The sequence below is a fragment of the Syngnathus typhle genome, linkage group LG13, assembly GCF_033458585.1.
Source record: "Syngnathus typhle isolate RoL2023-S1 ecotype Sweden linkage group LG13, RoL_Styp_1.0, whole genome shotgun sequence".
NCBI lineage: Eukaryota > Metazoa > Chordata > Actinopteri > Syngnathiformes > Syngnathidae > Syngnathus > Syngnathus typhle.
This window is the reverse complement of record NC_083750.1, coordinates 7,953,489-7,963,045: the sequence shown is the minus strand read 5'-3', so window position 1 is coordinate 7,963,045 and position 9,557 is coordinate 7,953,489. Positions and strand designations below refer to the sequence as shown.

General features: G+C 42.2%; 2 protein-coding genes across 7 annotated transcripts; one reads left to right on the top strand and one right to left on the bottom strand.

Annotated features, from left to right (window-relative positions):
* The first annotated feature begins 7 nt into the window (after positions 1–7).
* LOC133165154 (alpha/beta hydrolase domain-containing protein 17A-like) lies at positions 8–4,573 on the top strand. The gene is made up of 6 exons (XM_061294613.1): positions 8–220; positions 598–683; positions 798–1,243; positions 1,319–1,513; positions 1,616–1,795; positions 1,910–4,573. Exons 3-6 carry the CDS (start codon positions 801–803, stop codon positions 2,133–2,135), a joined length of 1,044 nt encoding a protein of 347 aa, XP_061150597.1. The 5' UTR covers positions 8–220; positions 598–683; positions 798–800; the 3' UTR covers positions 2,136–4,573.
* A 50-nt stretch (positions 4,574–4,623) lies between these two features.
* Positions 4,624–9,290, bottom strand: LOC133165156 (GRAM domain-containing protein 2B-like). Of its 6 annotated transcripts, none has more exons than XM_061294615.1 (13): positions 9,116–9,290; positions 8,069–8,200; positions 7,933–7,984; positions 7,670–7,742; positions 7,354–7,457; positions 7,195–7,284; positions 6,679–6,750; positions 6,518–6,580; positions 6,279–6,378; positions 5,925–5,969; positions 5,739–5,841; positions 5,511–5,612; positions 4,624–5,001 (listed from the first exon to the last, which is right to left on the bottom strand). In XM_061294615.1, the coding sequence occupies exons 1-13, from the start codon at positions 9,160–9,162 to the stop codon at positions 4,986–4,988; spliced, it is 999 nt and encodes a 332-aa protein (XP_061150599.1). In that variant the 5' UTR covers positions 9,163–9,290; the 3' UTR covers positions 4,624–4,985. The 6 variants fall into 6 exon arrangements, with proteins under 6 accessions (XP_061150599.1, XP_061150598.1, XP_061150600.1 ...); XM_061294614.1 differs by having other exon boundaries at positions 6,279–6,381; positions 9,116–9,289; XM_061294616.1 differs by lacking the exon at positions 5,925–5,969 and having other exon boundaries at positions 6,279–6,381.
* Positions 9,291–9,557: the final 267 nt, after the last annotated feature.

Below are 9,557 nucleotides of genomic sequence, written 5' to 3'. Positions count from 1 at the left end.
CCTTACGTCACTTCCGGATGTAATTGTACAGTGCAAGAGAAAAAAAAAATCTCGTAGCTGTGTATTTATTTAATCCTGATAGCATCATCTCTCTAAAAGACGTCAGTATATTTGAGTAAAACCATCCATGTCAAGACACAAAGAGGACTGTCGAAGTGTTGTGCTGCTTGTGCGTACAAATCGGACCACAGCAGCCTTTCTGACAACGTACCGTGAATTGGTAAGTAGCTAGCTCCGATGCTAACAGGCTAATCCTCTGACGCTAGCTGTCTGTCTGGCTAGTTGCCTTGCTAACGCTAGCTGTTTTATTTACTTATGAATCTAGACAGTACCTCGGTATCAACTCGCAAATTGTTGTTCACGTCCAAACGTCATGCGCTCACTCACATTTAGGTGTGAAAAGCAAGCTTTATGCCAGAAGGCGCTAACGTTAGAGGTGATCGCATATGATTAATTAGCATATCTGTCTCGGCTGTCGCTCCTAGAGCTCATGTTCCATTGTTAGTCACAGAAATTAGCAGTCATAAACACAGCCCTCTGATCGTGGCTGAAACATTTGATGTCGAAATGTTCTTTCCTGTGTTTGTTTTTTGAAAGATCCATCGGGCTCAGTGACTGTACTGTAAGACCTTGGCACCACTGTGTGCCAGTCTGATCCAAGACCCGGGGACTTTAGAATACAGGTAAAGTCGTGGAGGAATTATATGCATTAATCCCTTGCTATTGACACGAGATAAGGTGAGATAAGGAAAGATTTAAATGTAATGTGCTTCTACTTTTTTCATTTGGTCTTGCAGAAGATGAATGGTCTGTCCATACGAGAGCTATGCTGCCTGTTCTGCTGCCCTCCTTGCCCCAGTCGCATAGCAGCCAAATTAGCTTTCCTCCCCCCAGAGCCCACATACGCCCTCCTCCCTGACCCAGATCCCGCGTCTGGAGCTGGAACTGCATCGGGTTCCACTACCGGAAGCACCCTCCCTTCTTTGGGAGCTCCCGGACTACGGTCGCGGTTGGGTGCCGGTAGCGGTGGGGACAGAGGAGGTGGTGGAGGCACCAGCACTGGAGGAGGCGGTAGTTCTGGGGTTGGGAGTGGATGTGAGAGCAGGTGGAAGCTGCATCTCACGGAGAGAGCAGAATTTCAGTATTCCCAGAGAGAGCTGGATGTGACCGACGTGTTCCTGACCAGGTCTACCCGAGGGAACAAGGTTGGGTGCATGTACATACGCTGTGCCCCTAATGCTAGGTGAGTAGTCATTTTCTTTTTTATTATGACCTCATATTTTGTCCTTCCCTAATTTCTCTCATTTTACCCCCTCAGGTTCACCGTGTTGTTTTCACATGGCAACGCAGTCGACCTGGGTCAGATGAGCAGCTTCTACATCGGCTTGGGCACCCGCATCAACTGCAATATATTCTCTTACGATTACTCAGGCTACGGGGTCAGTACTGGCAAGCCTTCAGAGAAGAACCTTTACGCTGACATAGATGCCGCCTGGCATGCCTTGCGCTCTCGGTAGGTTTTTCCACTCCCCATTCGATGGACACGAAGAGCGGCGACACACATTTCACACCGCACTCATCAGAAGCCTTCATGTAATGCCGCCATCTGTTTTAGGTACGGCATCAGCCCTGAGAACATCATCTTATACGGGCAAAGCATCGGCACAGTGCCCACAGTGGACCTGGCGTCACGCTTCGAGTGTGCTGCCGTCGTGCTTCATTCTCCTCTCACCTCCGGCATGAGGGTGGCCTTCCCCGACACGAAGAAGACGTACTGCTTCGACGCCTTCCCCAAGTGAGCCTTCACACTTTTGTCATGCCACCGGTCTGATTGATTAGTAGGACATTTCTGACTGGCCAACAGCAGCATATGTTTCTTAATTTCTTTCATTTTTTCCAATCCACCCAGCATCGAGAAGGTGTCAAAGATCCCGTCTCCAGTGCTCATCATCCACGGTACCGAGGACGAGGTGATCGACTTCTCCCACGGCCTGGCCCTGTTTGAGCGCTGCCCAAAGGCCGTGGAGCCCCTCTGGGTGGAGGGCGCCGGTCACAACGACATTGAGCTTTACAGTCAGTACCTCGAGAGGCTACGGCGCTTCATCAACCAGGACCTGGCTGCACAGCACGCCTAAGAATGGAACAACAGTCTCTCTTGCAGCTGCCAGGGGGTGTGTATGTGTGTGTGTGTGAATGTTTGAGAAAAGTGTGACTCAGACACACACCATCTGTGTGTCTTTTAAACAACTTGTTACTTTTTAAAACGATTGCATTCAAATAACAGTCTGTGCAAGATTTGAGCATTTAAAAAAAAAAAAAATGTCATTGTGTATTTATCTGTTGTGTAGTGTTTTGGTAATGTGGGGGGGGGGGGGAGTTCTACTGAGCTTCACATTTCAAGTAAAAACAATTGAAAGCTTTCTTCTAACAAAAAAAAAAGTAACAACTCTGTGTTTTGTTCCAAAAGGCACACAGATGTCATTGAAAAGTGAATGAATGATTGTGCTCCAGGATGTAAAATCTTGGCTTAATATTCATATCACGAATGTGTGAGAGGAAAAAAAAATGAAGGACAACCTTGTGACTTGGCTAGTAGCGAGTGAGGGAGATTTCTAGTGACTTATCAATATGTTTTGTTTTGGGTGTGTGTGTGTATATGTATGAAGAATACCTCCACAGTTTGACCAGCTTTTTAGTGGACTACAACACTGGTCAGACCTCAACTCATCTGTCAGTGGACATCCAACGGACTGCCAGCTAATAACTCCCTTGAGATTTCATTTTGTCCTCCCACCACCACTACAAACTCCACTGTACAAAAACGAAACAAACTGGCCATGTCGGCCATGTTTCCTGGCAGTACCGTAGCTTTTGCCTTTTTACTCCTCGCTGCTCCTCCTGACAGGGATTCGTAATTTCTCCCTGTGTTGCTTTTCTCCCACAAGCAAACGAGTTGGCTGGAGTGTTTGTGAAGTTGCGCGCGTGGATGTTTTCGCAGCCCTTCATGTTTGTTTGCAAACAGTCAAAGGGGAGACAAGTTAACATGGATTGTGGACGGGAGCCACTAAAGGTGAACCTCGTGTCATCGAGCGTTAAAACTCAAGAACTCATCATGCGCTTCATGACATGTTCAAACTCAGGACGACAGCGGAACCTCCAAAGTTGAACAGAATCGTCATTTCACATTTGAGCCCAACTTCAATTTTCACATGACTTTGGAGGTTCCACTGTGTTGGTGTCTGGGTCTACCCGTGTGATTTTCAAATGCCCTTGAGCCCGTCGACTCATGGGGCCCACTACTTCCTGTCTGACCCAACCCATGCATTACCTTCTTACTTTGTGTGGTGCAGGTTCCACCACACACACACACGCACGCACACCTCTGCACATCCAACACTCATGAACTGTACGACAGTATATGTACACATATGTGTCAGATTAAGCATGAAAAAAGCAGGTCTTAAGTTCAGCACTATTGTAACAAGGGTATAATGATGTAAAGTTTGTGTGTTCTTGTTGTCTTCAGTTGGCCAGGCTTCCTTTAGGAGAACCTGTAGGACCAGTTAGTACACCCGAATGAGTTCACGTGAGACAAGAGTGTCGTTTTGTTTTGTTTTCTTCTTTCGGACTTGTCACGCCGCTGCTCGGATCGCTCATCCTTTCAAACAGGGTTGTCGTCGTCTTTTGCATCGCGTGCGTGTTGTTGAAATCACGGAGATCTGTTACCACCTTAACCCAGGGATCCGCCACATGTGTTCAAAGACATTTTTTTTTCTCTTTAGAAGATAAGAGTCGTGTTTTCAGGGATCCATCTCGCATGGGTTATGGGGTGTAAATGTAACCGTTTTTTTCGATGCGCCACTAGGGTTGATGTTTATTGTTTCCCGCGCCCCGAACATTTATTGGAGGGTGGAGGAATCGAACAGTGCAAACTGTATGCATGTCTATTGTGTTTTGCAGAGCAAGTGATGATGGGGTGGGATGTTCTATCTCAGGGGTGTCAAACTCCAGTCCTCGGGCGGGGGGGCCGCATTCCAACATGTTTTCCCAAGATGAAGTGGACCTGTGTGAAAAGTTAGGCTCCCGCAGAACGTGAAAATGAACTGAACTTTTCACGCAGGTGTGTTTAACGAGGGTAAACATATTGGAACGCGGCCCCCCCGAGGACTGGAGGTCCGCACCCCTGTTCTATCTACTATGTATTCTACAGTATATGAGGGTAAAACTAAATGGCATTGGGTCTTTGAAGCGCTTTAAAAGGAAGAGAAAAAAAAAAGGACATGTATTTGAATTTTTTATTGCTGATTCCAACTAATGAATTCTAAGTTTTGTCCTGGGGTCAAGCAGTAGGTGGGTGGGTGGGGGCTACTTGAACAATACTAGTGGACTGTTTATACTGTAACGTTACTGTACTTACCTATTCTATTCTTTGTATTATGATTTGTAATTTTATGTTGCTTTTTGAACTGAGACTATGATGTAATGGAATCAATACATGGGACTGAATCTTGACCTTTTTATGGATAACAAAATAAAAGATCACTTATGTACAAAGAAAGAAAAACTTTACAAAGATTGTAAAGGTTTGTTCCTGTTTTGGAAATAAGACACTTCAAAGTTAGCCAGGGTGTAACAAAGTTATTTATTTACAAATTTTGGCAACAAATACAATGACAAAATGAATTGAAATTAATAAACTGGAGGGCGGGCGTTATGCTGATGCTATTGTTAGGACGGAAACATTGCCCTCTACTGGCCAAGTTTGACCTCCAAGTAAAAAAGCGCTCATTTCTCCCCGGACGCAAACATTTCTTTCTGAACATAAACAAAAAACTTTAATTGCTTACTTTGGGTGAAGAAAACCTACCCTCTATGTTTCTCAAACTGAGCTTTTGTGATCTGCCACAGGCCCAGTCGTCATAAAGGTCAAAACACTTAATTACACAGTGAATCATGGATAAACTGCTGGTGGTTGTTGATCCTGGTTATGTTTCTTGATGTCTAAAATATCAAAACAAAGAGGTGAGTTAGTGATGCAGGCGTAGGATAACAAGTTCAACAACCTAATCATTGTGATCTCTCTCATCATCCCCAGTGCAATTTGCATCACATGAATATTGTAATATCTTTGTTGATTACGATATATTTTTTTGAACTTACATGTCTTTGTCACATTATTAGATAAATATTGATTCTGAACCACTCCAAATGACTTCAGTCACAAAATGCATTTGATGAATGATTCTTTTCTTTGCCATTTTCCTTTCATTTCGCTGTGGCAGATGATGACTTTGCAGAAAACATATCCAAGCAGTAGCCACTTTGACTTTGCAAACACCCCTGGGTGTGACTGCTGGAATGTAATCACTTGCCTTTTTTCAGCCTCAGTGGCAAACAGGTAGACGGACAGCTATGCCCTTCCAGTTTAATCTGATCTTGCCAGTAATGGTTTTAAACCGGTTTGAGCCAATATAAAAAGTGTGTGTGTGTGTGTGTGTGCGTGCACTTACTCTTTGTAGAGAAAGGACAGCTCATGCAAAGAAGTTAGCTGCTTCTCCAAAGCTAACATCCTGAGCCCGATATAGCCAGACACCAACAGCAGCAGGACCAACCTATACACACACACACGCACGCATACACACACAATGCAAGGAAATAGTTACAACAAAACATTATCTTTTCAAGTTGAACTGCTCTTTAAAGACAAAGAAGCACTTGTCAATAATTGTACCACTTACAGTATCAAGTAGATGAAGAAGACCATCCTGAAGTTCCCACTTTGTCGTTGGGAGAAGAAGAACATAATGGCATCCTCCATCATCTTCCACGACCTTGTTGACGCTGATGAGACAAATGAATTTGCATGAACGTTTCCTCTTTTCCTGATGAGTGAGTGAAGTTATTTTTTAAAGGCTAACACACACCATTGTCCGCCTCTTCTGTTGTAGACATGCTTCGTGTGGAACTTGCTAAGATAGAATTTTCAGGGGAGCAAAGTTATCTTTAGAAAATAGGATTTAATATGATTTGTCACCAACATGTCTCATCAGATGAGTTCTTACTTCAAAAATGTACTGGTTTAAAAAAAAGAAAAAGAAAAATATAATCAATTTGAACATTTCATTGAGCAATACACACTTCATGTGACTTTTTTTCTTATTGTTGTTTTTGAATGACATCATCAATACACGGCTTGTCAACAAAATCGGAGAGGATCATCCTAAAACTGTCTCGACTTGATACATCCAGACCATCGTCAAGAAGGTAATGAACGTTACCTGTCGTAGGTTTACTGGCTGATTGAAGGATGTTGTCATCAAGACTTCTGCCATATTGTCCCTGATCCACGGTGTCGTCAATGCTGGAATGACTGGAGACCTGCTGTTTGGACATGTAAATCATACATATTATGACTAGTTTAATAATTTTCTAGTCTGATGTTAATGTTAGAGTTATGGTGACTCTCCTCTTGCTGAAACTCATAACATTCAAGTGTCTACAGCAACATGAAACTCACCATATTGGTCTCAGCTTCATTCTCAGCAGAGGAGCCAAGAGGACTACTTTTGGTGCTGTCTCCCTGTGTTGTTACCCAAATAGAATTCAAAGAAAAAAAAAGAAAAAATCTGATAATGCATTGGTATGACGCTATGCACGCTCAGTATTTGGCACACTCACCTGAGCATGTGAGCAGACACTCCGGAGGAGATTATAGCACATCTCTCGGTTCCTCAAAGACATGAAAAAGTACTGAGGGGGAAAAAAAATGAATGATCAGCAATGAGGAAACGAATTGAATTTTTAAAAATTTGTATCACTGCAACAAATTAACGACCATTTATTTTCGTGTAAGTAACTTCCTTCAAGATACGACTGGGTCTATGCTGCTTTAATGAACTGAGAGCTTTAGCGTGTCGAATCTTACACTTCAAATTTACAGGGAAGTGAACAAAATATGTGCTCCTGTTTATTGCCACTAATCACACGTTTTGTATTTTAAAAACCTACATAGCCTTTGCTAGCACATTGTTAGCATACAACAGGTTCACTTTCAGTAATCGATAGGTGAATTCAAACGGTGCAGCAACACATGTCGACAGATAACAATCCTCACTGTATGTTTTTGATCAACTTCTTGCAATGATTTTTAATAATTTGAAACGACTAAAATATAATGAAAAAGCGTTATCTGACCTTGTCGCCATCAGTAGTTTGTATGGACAGCATGAACAAAGCTGAGTTTAGTTTCTTCACCTCAGTGATGATGGATGTGGGCATGACCACCTGCAACATGCACAGCCCTGCTTAGGCGCAGCACAGTATGATCGGGTACACAGTTTTCCATCATCCTACCTTGGTCTCTTTGAGTAGCACGGATGAGAAGAAACACACGTGGTTTTCCGAGATGAAAAGTTTTCCATGGTAAGGCACTTCCTTTTGCAGGGAGCAAACAAAAGCTGGGGAAAATAATATAACTAAAATGATTGTGAGCCACTTTAACCTTTAGATGCAAAACCCTTAACCCTAGTTTGAAACCATAGTTTGAAACATTAACCTTAGAACCCTAACCCTAGTATGAAACCCTACTTTGAAACTATATAAAGTAATTTTGTTTGTATTGTATAGATTAAAATTTGGGAAATTACTGTCCACAAAAATATCAACTCACTATGTGTAAGATTCTCTTCTTCTGGGATTTCATGGAAGACTTTGTGGAAGCTTCGATTGTGTTTTGAGAAACTCTGAAATGAAAAACAAACAAATATATACATTTACATGGTGTACATTCATTGGCTACATTTGGCACAGCTACTGTGGCCCTGCATTACAGGACATTGTGTAGGTGTGTCAAGTAAAGTGTCCCAAGAGTGTGTAATGAGGACAATTAATAAAATGTTCTGCTAAAATACGAGTGAAGGAAGCAGGAAGTACATGGTGCCTGATGAGCCCATCAATCCGATCGACGCCCTCCTCCGTCTTCTCCCTGAGAACACAATTATGTCAGGAATCAGATTAGTAGAGAACATTCATGAGTGATGTCCGACTATAATTATAAACGTAAGTCTACCTGATGCCGTTGGAATTTTGATTTAGTTCCTGGATATCCTGTTCAACATCCTCATGACTTGTTCTGTGTTTCTTGTGGAGAAAATGGGTGGAGCCTCTGCGATGGCTGTGGCCTCCTGTTGCATCCTGGGAGCTGAGCACATAGAGGTAAGGGATTTTGTGATGCAGCTGTGTAGGGTAGCAATGTCCAAATCACATTTTATTTTTTTGCACAATTGTACAACATGGGTCACAATTTCTCACCCATAGTACTGGTGAGAAATTGTGACCCCACCCTCCCCTCCATCATTTTACTTGCCCATCCATGATCTAGAATACATGTCAAACTCAAGGCCCAGGGGCCAGATACGGCCCACCACATCAATTTATGTGGCCCACAAAGACAAATTGTGCATCACATTTGTGTGTCATTACTAGAATTGCAAATTGTCTTCACTTTTAATTATATCTTTTTTTTTCTTTTTATAATATTTGGCCAGTTTTTACTCGTCTGATTTGAAAACGAGTTATTTGTCAGTTTGTTTTGTAGCTTTTACTGTATAGAATATGAGGTACTCATACATTTATTTGGGTTGACAGTCATAATGGCCCTCGTAAAGAAGCTATGACTACAATGCGGCCCTCAAACAAATGAGTTTGACACCCCTGTCTTACACTTTCACTTTTAACAAGACAGTACAATGCACAGCTCATGTTCAGATCTAGTCATCCTCAGATTTCATTAACATTATGACCAACATTACAATTGGATAGTAGGCCCATGTGTTTATCCAAACACAATTAGCTCAAGATTCAATCTTAAAGAGCAAAGCAGTTTAACTTTACTAATGGTTTGAACATAATACTGTGCTTAAGTATAGGACATAAATAAAAACATAACGACATAATGATTGGATTAATAAAATGAAATTAAAAATGAAATACAAATGCAAATGTATAACACTAAAAAGTGAAATACAATTGAACTGTACTGCTTTCATTTTTGATCAATGCGTAATAGCACTGACAGGACAAACCAGAGTTTAACTTCCTTGTGCGACATACTTACAGCATAGAGCTGTCCAGCGAGAACTTCCTGTGCTTCAGACTCATCATGGAAACATAAGACACGCCAATGTGCTCTCACATCTATCCAATAATGAGCAGAAAAATCATCAGAAGTGTACAGAGCACTTGTCCGTGGCTTCATTCCTGTTAGTGAGTGAGAGGCAGGAAAGGAAATTCTGAGACAAGGTGTGAACAGCCCACAGCAAAACGGATCAGCCAATCAGATGCGAGCGAGAGTTGGGCTATGTCAGAAACCAACCAATTGGGGTAGATGTAAAGCTAACCAAGGCAACGGTTGCTAATGGTTACCACATTGTTGTCACGAGATGATAACCAGCTTAGCCAGCACTGATAAGCATCAGGTATTTCATATCTCCATGTCACATTTGCTCATTCAAAAAATAAACTTACTGTAGCTATTACCTTATTACCTAAACGTGTAA

Excerpts from the sequence above, each read along its gene's own strand:
- LOC133165156 (XM_061294614.1), bottom strand. The coding sequence starts at position 9,162 with ATGATGAGTCTGAAGCACAGGAAGTTCTCGCTGGACAGCTCTATGCT. Across the intron at positions 7,985-8,068 it reads CAAAATTCCAACGGCATCAG|GGAGAAGACGGAGGAGGGCG; the intron begins GTAGACTTACGT and ends TTGTGTTCTCAG. Across the intron at positions 6,382-6,517 it reads ATGAAGCTGAGACCAATATG|CAGGTCTCCAGTCATTCCAG; the intron begins GTGAGTTTCATG and ends ATGTCCAAACAG.
- LOC133165154 (XM_061294613.1), top strand. The coding sequence starts at position 801 with ATGAATGGTCTGTCCATACGAGAGCTATGCTGCCTGTTCTGCTGCCCT. Across the intron at positions 1,514-1,615 it reads TGGCATGCCTTGCGCTCTCG|GTACGGCATCAGCCCTGAGA; the intron begins GTAGGTTTTTCC and ends CATCTGTTTTAG. Across the intron at positions 1,796-1,909 it reads TGCTTCGACGCCTTCCCCAA|CATCGAGAAGGTGTCAAAGA; the intron begins GTGAGCCTTCAC and ends CAATCCACCCAG.